Below are 12,416 nucleotides of genomic sequence, written 5' to 3' on the forward strand. Positions count from 1 at the left end.
GGGGAAACGAGGGAGAACAGGAGAAAATGAGAGAAACTGAGGAGAAATGAGGGATAGAGGGAAAGGGGCGGGGGGGGGGCACTGAGGGAAAATGGACAGTGAGGAGAAAAATGAGACCAAGGGAAAATGAGGGGGGGAAGAGATGAAGGGAAAATGAGAAGGAAGGAGAGAGGCTGAGGGCGAAGAAGGAGAAGCGAGGGCGAGCGGTGCCGCCAGCTTCCTCCCCAGCCAAGGCTCAGCCCTGCCCAGCCATTCCGGACTGCCGTGTCCGCTGTACTGGGAGCTGCGGTTTCCCTTGTTCTCAGCTCATTTGTGTAAGAAATTAATAAACGGGTGAGATTCGCTGCCGCCAGCGGCGGGGAAACGTGGGCCGAGGGAGGGAAAAGGGGCGGGCTGGCGCGGCCGGGGCGCTCAACAAGGCCGAAGCAGTTTGGTCCCGGTGCCGGCTGGCAGCCGTGCTGCGCTGTCCTGGGGGGCCGGGGACAGGCCCGGGAAGGGCACCCAGGACCAGGGCGCGGGCCCGATCCCCGCCACGCCGCAGCACAGCCCCCGCCGCGGGGGAGGCCCCGCTCCCTCCCACCGCCTGTCCCGCCTCCCACTCCCCGCTTGACCCAGCGCGGGCCCCGCCCCTAGCCCCGCCCCCTCGGCAGCCCGCCCGCCGCCGATTGGGCGCAGTAGCTGCCCATCAGGCGGAGGCGGGGGAGGCCGGCGGCGCCCGGACGGAAGCCCCGCCTCCGGGCGTGAGGCGGCGCCGCTATTGGCGGCGGGCGGGTGCCTCTCTGGTGGCGTCGGTTTCCGGTTCCGCGGGGCGGGCGCCGGGGGGGTGGCGGGGCTGCTGCCTGTGAGTGACACACAATGAGGCGAGCGGCGGCGGCGGGGCCGTGAGGGGCCGCGACCGAGGAGGCGGCGGCGACGGCCGAGGCGGCGGGGAGGGGGGTGGGGGGGGACGGAGAGCGGCTTCGGTCGTAGAGGGGGAGAAGAGAGGGGGGGAAGAGACACCCCCCCCCCCCGCCGACCGGCCAGCGAAACCACCGCGGCGGGAGCGAGCGAGCGGGGCCCGCAGCGCTGCGCCCAGCCATGGACAATCAGGTGAGGGGAGCGGCGGCCGCCGCGCTCGTGGGGCCCCTCCGCCACCCCCCCGCCCCCCCGCGTGGGGGACACGCGTGGGGAGGGGCCGGGGCCCCCCTGCACCGCGGAGGGGGGGGGGGGGCTGCACTGGGCGGGCCCCCACCTCCATCCTGTGAGGAGGGGGGGTGATTCCCACCGGTGGTGTTGGGGGGCATCGCCCCCCTCCGAGGAGGCACACCTCCTCCCCACACCCCCTTTTTTAGGGGGGGGGAACCGGGGGGTGTTGCTCAGCTCTCGCCCCTTCATGGGCGGCCGCGCTGCAGCCTCGCCCGCGGCGGGGGGTGGCAGCAGCATTTCCCGCAAATTCCTGCCTGGGTTTATTTACGAGGAGGGGTGGTGCCGGCCTTACTAACCCCCGTTAGCCGCGGTGCAAAGGGTTAACGGCACCCAGAGTGTTTTAACCACTCCCGGGGAGGCGGTGGGAAGGCGCCTGGTAGCGGCCGGGTCGCTGCGGTGCTGCAGCGGGTGGGGATGGATGCGGGAAGTTTACCTGGGGTGATGTAGAGCGGGGTGGCTCAGGCCCTTTGTGTGCGGGGGCAGGCGAGCTGGTACCCGGTTAGCTCCGAGGCTGAGGTTCAGGAGGTGAGCCCCGCTATCCTCGGAATAATCAGCCAAAGGGAGAGCGACTGGCAACTGGTGATGGCTTTCAGGCAATTAGCACATCAAACAAAAAGACAGAGCAGCCTTCAGAATGTTTATTGAGAAGTTGAAAAGCAGAGTCCTTTGTAGTATTACAAATTGTTTGAATAGGATCCTCATTTCCCTTTGTTGACAGACACGCTTGGGGGGAAAAAAAAAAAACCCTCCATTTTCAGTGGAGCAACTTTGGATGTTTGTTATGTTGGGAGATCTTATTTTCGAATGTGTTTCAACTTCTGGCTTAATTCGTAGCGATTGTTAATTGGAGCGATATGTGAGGAGTATAGCAAGTACAACTTTCACTCTCAGTTAAACAGTTCTCTTTTATGTTTAATTTTGTTCTCTTCTACATAGTCCCATCTGTTTCTCAGCTAAAATTTCTCAGCCGTTTCAACTAGAAAGGCAAATTCTGTAGACTGACAGTCATTTGCACTTCTCTGGAGAGAGGTAGTAACTGGCAACAGTAGCACAATTTAAAGGGTAATTATGGAATCGATAACGTGAAGCTGCGGAACAGACTGGCTCAGTTGATGTGAACGCTTGTGTGAACACTGTGGGAAGTATCCCAGCTAAAGCAGGGCCTGCAGGCACCCTCCTATGGGAGCTTGGCATTTAGGCAGACGGTCTCCACGTAAAGCTCTTCCACTGTAGGAGAGATTGCTGTGCTTTGAGTGAAACACACCTTGCCTTTTTTCTTAGTCCTTAAGACAACATGAAAGAATGGCTGGCCGTGTACCTTCGTTTTTAGCACAGGAGCGAGATGGAGCCGGTGTAGATAAGCCCTAAAGGGCAGAACGGGGGAAAATGGCTTGCCAAGAGAACTTGCAGGGGAAGGTAACTTAAAGAAATATGGTAGTAAAACAGGTGAAGCAATTAATTAGATGAGTTTGTCCCTGAATCTTACAATTGATGTGTTGGATGGCAGCTGATATAAAGATAATTGCCTGAAAGAGTGTGCTAAGGCTTACAGTTGAAACTAGAACTGGGCTGCAATTTGGGAGGTCGAGCTTTGATGCTTGGTACTCTGTAGACCTCCTGTGTGATCTTTTTACAAAGAAAAGAATGCTGAGATTGAGTGACTAACGCTTTCTCAGAAAGTATTAACCATGCTCTGAAAATCACATTCCCATAAAATATCAGGTTGGATATGCTAAATATTTTTTGAGCGTTGGTCATACTCCTTGTTGAAGTTCCTCAATGGGAAAATGAGGATAACAGTTTTCCTAAACGTTCGTCTAGCTCTTGGGAAGCTTGGTCTGTCCATGTTCATTGTCTAACGTCATGCCCTACGTTTGTCTCTCTGTCCACCTGTAATAAAGGTAATGACAAATAATGTTGCCTTTCCCAATGGTAAATGAGAACTGCCAGAAAGAACAAGACACTTATTTTCAAGTCTTAAGTGAAGAAGGGGATAAGGACTAAAAACTGCCCCTTTTTTTAGAAGCTTCCAGTTGCTGAAGTTGGATTTTGTTGGGTTTAGCTTGAGGTCGCTGTGCTGCTGGCCTAGTTTGTATAACATACATGCACAAAATTAGTCAGTAGTCGGATACCTCAGGTGTTATTCCCTGTCTACAAATCTTGTCCGAAGATTTGCTTGCTTTAACTTGTGTCTGAATCACGTTTGCCTTTCCTCTGCTACCTCTGTTTAATTCATTTGCTTTCTTCGGACTGTAAAGTCTGTAATAATATGTGGATCTTCACAATTAATTTAATCTGGTTTTTAAGACTTTTAATAGGATTTTTGTGCTTTGAGTGAGACACTGAATACACCTTCTCTGTTATTCTATGATTAGAGTAGGATTTGGGAGTGGAAATCAGAATTAGGTCATTTTAGTGTTGGATATTGTGCAGGTATGCTATGTGTTAGACTTGGTCTTTGAAAGTGCATTCATAAAATATATTTAAAAGAATACAAGGAGCATCATAGCTGTATTCTAACGGATTACATATTCCAGAGAATACCATAAACCACCGATTCATGATCTAATTCTTCCTATTTTAAGGTTAGTTTTCTGTCAGTGCTGTGAATTTTGTAAGCTGTGAACATCAAGTTCTGTCTCTGACACTTTCTAGAAATAAAGATCCTGCAATTAGAACTTTGCTGACAATTTAGTTGATAAGTGAGGCAGAGAAACCTATCCCTCTTCTAAAGCCGTTTTCTCTGCAGTGCTAATACTAGGAAGAAAATAGGTATGAAATGGTGCTAGGAGCTATTTTTATGATACCTTTTCTGTTGACAACACTGTAGTTTTCAGAATTAGACTAATCTCTCTGTGGAGGCTGTTGTATTCCTCCCCTGCGGTGATCTAGCGTCTTCTGTCTGTGGGGCGCAGCGTTATGCATAACACATAAGCTGTTTCATTTTGCTTATAGTCTTACCTCTATCCTAAAACAGTGCACAGTTCAAGTAAAATTGGAGCTGGGGCATCGAGCCCAACTGCGGAAAAAGCCCACCACCGAAGGGTTCACTCATGACTGGATGGTGTTTGTCCGTGGCCCGGAGCAGTGTGACATCCAGCATTTTGTGGAAAGGGTGGTCTTTCGGCTACATGAGAGCTTCCCAAAACCCAAGCGAGGTGAGTGTGTTTTTGAAGATGCTTTATTAGGTCTTCTCTGTACAAAAGAGCATTGTGCAAGTCAAGGTTGTCTTGGACTGTCACTTCTCTGTAAAATATTGTCTTAAAGAGGAGCAAAATATACATTCTAAGCACTTCAGCTTTAACCTTTGCTGTCTTTGTTTGAGGAAGGTCAGGGAGAATGGGACCTTTCTTCTGCTGAAAGGGCTGAAGGGGAGATGCTTTCTCGTCTTATTTAAGCTTTAGTACATGCAGGTTCTCAAGACACATAGTAACAGCAGGAGAGAATTCATGTTACACAATGGGAAAGGTGGGTTTGATTTGTTAATATTTGCCAACAAAAGCTGGAAGCATGTGATTGGTGAGAGGTGCTCAAATACTGGGCTCGTATACGTACTGTATGTAGACTTTTGCATTGGTCACTAAGTAGCCATCAGGATTCTTACAATTTCTGGTCTCAGGTGCCAGTTCAGGTAGTATTTAAGCCAGCAGAAATCAGTGATGCCAAAAGGGTTGCGGTCTCTTTGCCACTGGCTGTATCTTCCAGCTGCATGTATGTGTGCAAGCACTGTGCAGTCAGCGAGGTGGAGGAGAGTGTACAAATTGTGGTGTTAATTTCTGCTGGATTTGTTCTTTGCTCTTTCTGACTGTGCAGCAACATGAACATTATTCTTGGCACGGGGCAGCAGGAATGCACGGTTGAGGTGGAGGAGCAGGAATTGCCCTTTTTGACAGCAGCAAAGACTTAGATCTGCTTAAGATTGTGTAACTGCATCTACAGTGTTATTATGTAGTGTTACAAGGAATGCTGGCTGCCTAAGAGCGTGGCTGTAAATTGCTTTGTAACGTGCATTCTTTGAAATACTTCTTTGGAAGGCCGCTGGTCATGCGGGATGTCTTAGGACTACTACTACATTGGTTATTTGTGAGAGTCCATAGCGGAAAGCAACTCAAAGGTGTTCAGCTCATAAGGATGCGAATTTAGTCTGTATGTTAATAATATCTCCTTCAAATTGATGTAGTAGAACTGATGTATGATAAGCAAGTGCAATACTGAGCTGAAAGCTAATTTACAGAATAAAAGTTACAATCTGCTGTGCTACAATTCTTGTCATCTGGTGTAATTACTTTGTTACAAACAACTGTGTTGGGGTAGTGCATGGTCTTTGCTCAGTTGGTTGCCCTATCATCTACCTTTAAAGAGACAGTTTTTTCCCCCATCTCGAGGTTTTGTGTGCTTTCTTAACCTTGCTCAATGCCAGCTTGCTTTTGACCAACGTGTGTCTGGGTCATACGTAAATGGTACGGCAGGTGCATACTATTTCTAGGTTTGTTTGAAGGGTTTCTTCAGATGCTTCGCTTTTACTTGGAGCAAAACCTGCTGGTGAAGGTAGGCTTGTGCTGCTAGCAGATTGCTTGGGTAGGAATTTTAATTTGTCAGAATAGAGCGGCAAGGGAACAAAGGCTGCTTGGCAGATAGTCTTAATATTGGCACTGTTCTTTGATTTTGGGCTTTTCCCCCTAAATGATAGGGTTCTTGTATGAAATTCCAGTTAAAGCAAGTCTAGAGATTTTGATTATTTTTAGCTACGCTCTTTTTTCACAGTTGAATTTTCAGTGCTGCTTTCTAGCACCTTTATGATGGTAGAAGCGCTTAGAGCTGGGGGTAATATATCTACATTAAAGGAGAACAATTTGTGTGCTTTTTAAGTTTGAGGTACTGTTTCCTAATCATATTAATTACTTGGAATTCTTTAGAGAAGGTAAAAAGATTTGCGCTGAATTCCCCTTAATTACTTAATTGACTTTATTTACATATATTGTAGTGCATAAATTATGCGCAAGTGCATCCGGTTTCTGAGAGGGAGAATATGTGTGTTAGTCTCATTTTTCTTCTGGCAGCTGTTACATATAACTGTGTCACAACCAAATAAATGATCCTACATAGAATCCTTCGCGTCTGCTATCTATCACTATGCTGAAATGCAGTGGGAGATGATAGGAAGGATTCAGTAGCATGAAGATCCAACAGGTAGCGGGACGGGGGGACTGAGGCAGGAAGCACGTAGATTAATTTCTTAGAAGCGATTAACTTCTGTAATCGATGTTGCTGCAGCAGGCAGCACGGCGACCTTAGCACTGAACTGTTTAACCTTTCTCCGTTTCCTCGTACGTGAAATAAATAGCAGTGCTTACCTGCCCTTCAGGTTTGAGGTTTGGGTGAAGCAGCTTGTAGTATGGCTGTTGGGTAATTACGCAGATTCAGCATAGCAGGAGAGCATTTCAAGGGGAAAAAAAAATCCTCTCGCATGATATAGCGTTTTGATTAATAAATATTGGCATCAAAGTAAATTCTACCTTTTGGTACTGTTCAAATTCCCACCCTGTGGGTCTTTGCTTTTTTGTTTTTTGCAAGACAGCTTTAACTGGCAGGTTGCATTGTTGTGGAACAGCACAGAAACGTAATTGTATCTCACTGCAAAAGGAGGGGGAAGAATCTCATGGTGACTCTGGCATGGAGTGTTTTATGTTTCCTTTCCATGGGAGGAGCTAAGAACAGATTTTCATGTGCTTAACTAAGCCCATGACCACCATCTTATTTTGTTTTTTTTTTTTTCCCAAAGGTCAGTGTTTTAAATGTGTCCTGAGTTGTCAGAGGCCCATTTCTCATCTTGCAACTCCTTTTTCGCTCAGATTAAGTTGCATTATATTCAAAATTAACATTTGTCTGTTCTCTTTTCAGTGTGCAAGGAGCCCCCTTACAAAGTGGAGGAGTCTGGCTACGCAGGCTTCATTATGCCCATTGAAGTACACTTCAAAAATAAGGTAGAATCTGATTTCTGGTCTTCTAATTGTTTTGAGCTGTACCAGAGCCTGAAACTGCCTGACAGAAAGACTCTAAATTATGTGACTGTTTTATGTGTGTGTTTTTTATTAGTCTAATAAATAGAATTTAACTGGGAGTTGGAAGCTCCTGCCAGACTTCAAAAGAAAGCTTTTGGCAGAAATGGAATTGTATAGGAAGGTAATATCAGGACAGTGTGGTGGTCCTAGAGATGCTGAACAGAGATTGTACCGCTTGTAACAAGCGTCTCTAGCGTAGGTAATGTTAAAGCAGTTTAAAATATTTTATGCAAATAGGGAAGTAAATAAACATAAAACACCGATTTTATAAACATTTATAAATACTGTGTTGACTGGCAATATATTAAAAATCCATTTTTTATTTGCAATCTTATTAAATTAACTGTACAGGTATAAAATTGGTATAGGCCCAAGACAAAGATTTGCATATATAGGACAGATATTTACAGCTATGTTAAAAATATTGTCGTTTTGATTCAGTACTCTTCCAAAAAGAAAACACTAAATATTTTCAGTCTTAAGATGCATTGCCAACAAGTATATGAAAGTCAAAATTTGGAATTTATTGCTTGCTTTAAGTCTTACTGCAGAGGTCACATGCTGCACGACTTGAAGAAGGTTATGAAAATAGGGATTTGGGCACTTGTGTTCACATTAACTCCGTTTCAGTTAAATTGTTTTGTTAAACATGAATTCTGAATCTTTCTGGTTTTGATTACTACTTAAATAAAAAAAAATGTTCTGCTTATTATGCCTAAGAGGGCACCTAGATAAACTAAAATTTGACCATTAAGACACATGGCTATAATGTGTGCTCTCACCCCCAGCCCCCTCAACCCTCTAAGCACAAGCTGTTACCCCAGGTTTTGTTGACAGCAGACCACGTACAACACCCTAATTTTATTTAGCTTCCCAGCATCCTTCCATTGTACCTCCCACAAACGTATCTATCGGTTCCTTCTCACCCCAGTCTAGCCCAGTATATTCTCCTGGCGGTGCCATTTGTGAATAATTAACGTTTGAGTTTATTTTCTGGCCTACCACATTGCTCTTACCCCGCTTTATGAGTCTGAGTAATAAGCCAAATAACGAGGCTGAACCACAAGACGACTTGTCTTCTAAACCTGGGAACATTTGGCCCAAAAACTTTCTTTTTGGGTGGGTGGGATAAGCCAAAAGGATGTGAGGAGAAATGGCAGTTAGAGGGGAGGGGGATGAAGGTTGTTGATAGAAGCAGCTTTTTGGCAAACGCTGAAAACTACGACTTGAATGTAAAAGAAAAAAAAACTCAGAAGCTTAAAAGTAGTTTGACTTCTGGTGGCTTTTCTGAGTTTTGGATGGAAATCAGGAAACTCTTCATCTGCACTGTATGTTGGCTTAATTCAGGGTCAAAATCGACATTTACATCCCTGACCAAAAAAAATATAAACTTCTCCACACTGATTTGTTGTAAGGGCAATCTCTAATGACTGTCATGGGTGACCTATGTTTTGTTTCTACTCTTACCTTTTATTTTTCCTTCCTTTCTTCACCCGATCTTATCTCACACTTGCCTCTTCCCTGCAGGTCTCCGATGGCTTTGTCTTTCACGAGTCCTCAGATCTTTGTCTCTCATTTCTGCCTCGTAGTTTATTTTTTGCACTGACTGTCCTCTGCATTCATATGTTTTCTTTCTCTCCATCCCTTATATTCATGTCCCATTTCTCACAGAATATGGAACTGGCAGCTTTTCTGAATATAACTTGGTTTCACACCCACTGGGGTCATCACTCCTCATTGTTTCTGTAAACATGTGACTGCAGAGTTGTTCTTTCTAGCATTGGGGATAGGATGGCTTTTATAAATAAAGGAAATAGGTGGTCTCTGTTCTTAGTGGAAACAATGGAAGTAGCAGTTAATTTAGGAGAAGGCGGTTTAGTTTTGACATGTAGGTCTTCAGAAAGATGAAAAATAAATAGGAAAACAGGCTTAGCTGCAGACTTGCTTCCAAAACTACAAATCTTCAAAATACTCATCTTTGCCCTGTTTTTTTAAATGTGTGCATTACGGAGACGTTCTTTTTCCACTTTTAAGCTGATTGTCAAATTGACTAATTAAGGAGTTTCAGACAGCACTGCCATTATGAAGTTGGGGCAAGTGGCCGTTGATGGAAAATGTGATAGCTTCCGTCTTCCAGCACATCATTTAAACAGGGAGGTGTTCCCACGTTCAGCCATGAACTTGAAATACATGAGCTGTGCCGAAGTTTTCTGAAATTTGCTTTTACTGCTTAAAAGTAAATTTTCCAGCCTTATGTCAGCAAATGTTATTTTCTCTGCGCATTTGGAAGTTAAGCCTGGTAGTTATGATTGCTGGAAGCTTAGAAGCTGCCTGACGATGTGAAAAATGTGGCTTCTCTGACCACTATTGCCCGGTGACAATGTCATCTTGAAATGTGGAGAGCTGTGATTATTTTCAGTAAGTGGAGTTGAAGGGAATGTAAGAGGTAAATACTTCTGCAAAGACAGAAATGCAAAGGTGAAAGATTTAAGCAAAGACTGGGACGTAGTAGAAATTAAAAAGATTGGGAAAGAGGAGGAGGAGGAACGACAAAGGTTTAGAATTCAGCCTGTCTTCTCCTGCGTTACAGAATGAGACATTAAAGCACCAAATAAATAAGTCTTTACTACTCTGAGACCATATGTTCACTCTGATCTCTCTGTAAACCTGTTGACACTGGTGGGGATCAGCTGTTGTGTGTGGAGCATATATTGTTCTGAATTTGCCTGAATTGATTACAGCATTTGGGACTCATCCTTGAATAACTCTTTTCAAGTAGATGTTACGGATTGATTCCGGGACGGGGTAGAAAACACCGTTTTGTAGGTCTCTGGGTGGGTCTTTCTGGCCATATGCTCCTTACATTCTAGCACGTTTTTGTTGATGATTGAAGTGTGTCCTCTCAGTTGAAACAAGAGTTGCAAAGGCTTTGGGATTTATCGATGCATGTTTAGCTTTGTAAAGGTGAGAAGAGAAAGGATTTAAAGAGGGAGTGAACTAATCTGCGGAGGCTGATCTTTGCCATGGTCGGCTGAAAAATTTTTCCACAGTTTAAGCCTCCTTTCTCAGCCGTTTCCTTTCCCTGTTCTAATTTGTTACTGGGATGATAAATCGTGGTTGTCAGAGCCAGTGTACTCTTTGCTTTGGCTAAAGAAACATGGGCCTGTTCACTGCTGAGGAACTGTTTTACTAAGCATGGCTTAAGAGTATTTTTCATGAACTTCATCAGGGATCTCTTTTAGGTAACTTTGCATAAAACTGTAGGTAACTTTGCATAAAACTACCCATTAACTGTTTGTGTTGGAGTACTCGGTTTTTGTTATTGTTGTTGTCTGTTTGGAGCAGGAGAGTCAGTGCTCTGGGTCCCACTGAAGCTTTTGGTGCCTTTCTGTGAGGCAGGGAAGCGTCAGCAGAGTATTCAAAAAGGTGCCAGAGCCTGTTCTTATCCTCTACGGACGTAGTCAGACCTCGTTGGTATGTGTTTGTCCTTCCTGTGCTGTAATTCAGTTCATCAATAGGTGCTTTCTCAGTCTTGTCATTTGAATTACAGAATATATATTTTGAATATTGCTGTGAACCTGCAGTTTGTCTGAGCTTTCTAGAGAGTTGCAGTGGTCTGTCCGCAGGACTTGCAGTCTCCTTCGATATCGGGGCCTGCTAGAGCCTCTGCCTCTGTAACTGAACCTGAAAAACAAATGGCAGGGTCTCAGCAGGTTGAATGACAAAGCTTTTGAAAGCACAGTTGACTAATGATAGTGGATCATTTGGGATTGCTGGACTGAAAATGTTAGTATGCTATTTTTATTTTTAAATCCTTTGTGTTCCTTCCTGTAATGAGGGCTGCTGTTAGTGGCTTCTAGTGCTTGAATCAATACAAACTGGGTACAATAAATGCACTGCTGTTTTTCTACTGCTCTTCCCCTTCCCTCTCCCCCACTCAATTTCAGCGGTCTTGAGGCTTTTTTCATGGCCTCATTGTTGTCTCCAAATACATCTCTTGTAGTGGCATATGTGGTAATCTGGAGGCTGTAATACAGGTGTGACTTTGGTATTCATCCCGTTACATTTTTTACATCCTAATCGAAGTAGATCACACCCCACCCCTCCAAAAAAAAAGCTACAGGTCTAGTATACTTTCATGCTACTCTGATATAAGGCAGATGTTACTAATGCAACATGGATAAGACGTATTAAAGTCTGTTTCAAGGTATTACCTCCCAGTTTCAGTGCTAGAGATAAAAGGCTTCCAGTGTTTACATAATGGATACATGTAACTTGGGCTTTTTCTGTTAGTGAAAAGGGAGATAAGCAAAGAAAGCAGAGCAATACCATTGATTTTTTCCAGTTAGGTTCAAAATAAACACATGTATATTTTACCCCTTCTGCAATATTTATAGGTGTGATATATAAAATACACAAAAAAACATCGGAGAAGGGAAAAATTATTTGTGTTTCAAAGCAGGAACTCGTAGAGTCATTGTACGTGGGTGCACATACGGCAGAGTAGGTGAAACTGGAGATCGATTAGAGCTACGTGACTGGACTGTGCCATCGGGAGGGTATCGGCTCGTGAAATACTCCTGAGGACACTTGCTGAAGAGCCTGGGTTTGAGTGAGACATTCGATTTTTACTTAACAAATTGCTGCGTTATAGGGGCTGGGTCTGCACAGGCTTGAAAGGAGGAGTAGGTTTAGCCTGTTAATGTTCATTCAGTGTTGCTGAAAGTTGTGGAAGGAGGAGTAAAACTTGTCATTTTGTTCAGACTTTAAGGGGAAGCATTTGCTCACATTTTTTAGGTCTGTTCTATATTGTCTTAGCAAACCTGCAGCGCTTCCTTTTGTGCTGCTGATGAGCAGTGAACCTTTTTTTTTACCTTTTCCTTTCATAAATTAATATATATATTATCAGTTTACCCATTCTTCTATATGAGCAGACAGTTTTCCTGGCCAGAACACCCGGGCTGTGTGTGTTTCAGTGTGGCACATCGAGAGGCATTGCCATATGCTGAATAGATTGCAGTGCCTGGCAAGGAAGCCTTGTCGAACGTGGGAGCTTTACTAGGCGTGCCAGCATCATATCTTGTATTTTAAGAGCTAGTAGACTATTAATGCTTGTCTTTCAGCAGTGAATATATTTTCCTAATTTTCAAACAAAGTAATAGGCTTCAG

General features: G+C 44.7%; 1 protein-coding gene across 3 annotated transcripts in view; it reads left to right on the plus strand.

Moving 5' to 3' along the window:
- Positions 1-880: 880 nt before the first annotated feature.
- The window catches only part of MLLT1 (MLLT1 super elongation complex subunit), a 31,628-nt gene continuing 20,092 nt past the window's right edge, over positions 881-12,416 (plus strand). Inside the window, exons 1-3 of one of the 3 annotated variants that reach the window (XM_068420451.1) lie at positions 881-1,089; positions 4,163-4,343; positions 7,087-7,169. In XM_068420451.1, the coding sequence (XP_068276552.1) occupies positions 1,078-1,089; positions 4,163-4,343; positions 7,087-7,169 (276 nt within the window). In that variant the 5' untranslated portion in view covers positions 881-1,077. The remainder of the gene's footprint in view (positions 1,090-4,162; positions 4,344-7,086; positions 7,170-12,416) is intronic. The other 2 variants (XM_068420453.1, XM_068420452.1) reach the window with 2 other exon arrangements.

The sequence above is a fragment of the Nyctibius grandis genome, chromosome 31 (assembly GCF_013368605.1).
Source record: "Nyctibius grandis isolate bNycGra1 chromosome 31, bNycGra1.pri, whole genome shotgun sequence".
NCBI classification, from domain to species: domain Eukaryota; kingdom Metazoa; phylum Chordata; class Aves; order Nyctibiiformes; family Nyctibiidae; genus Nyctibius; species Nyctibius grandis.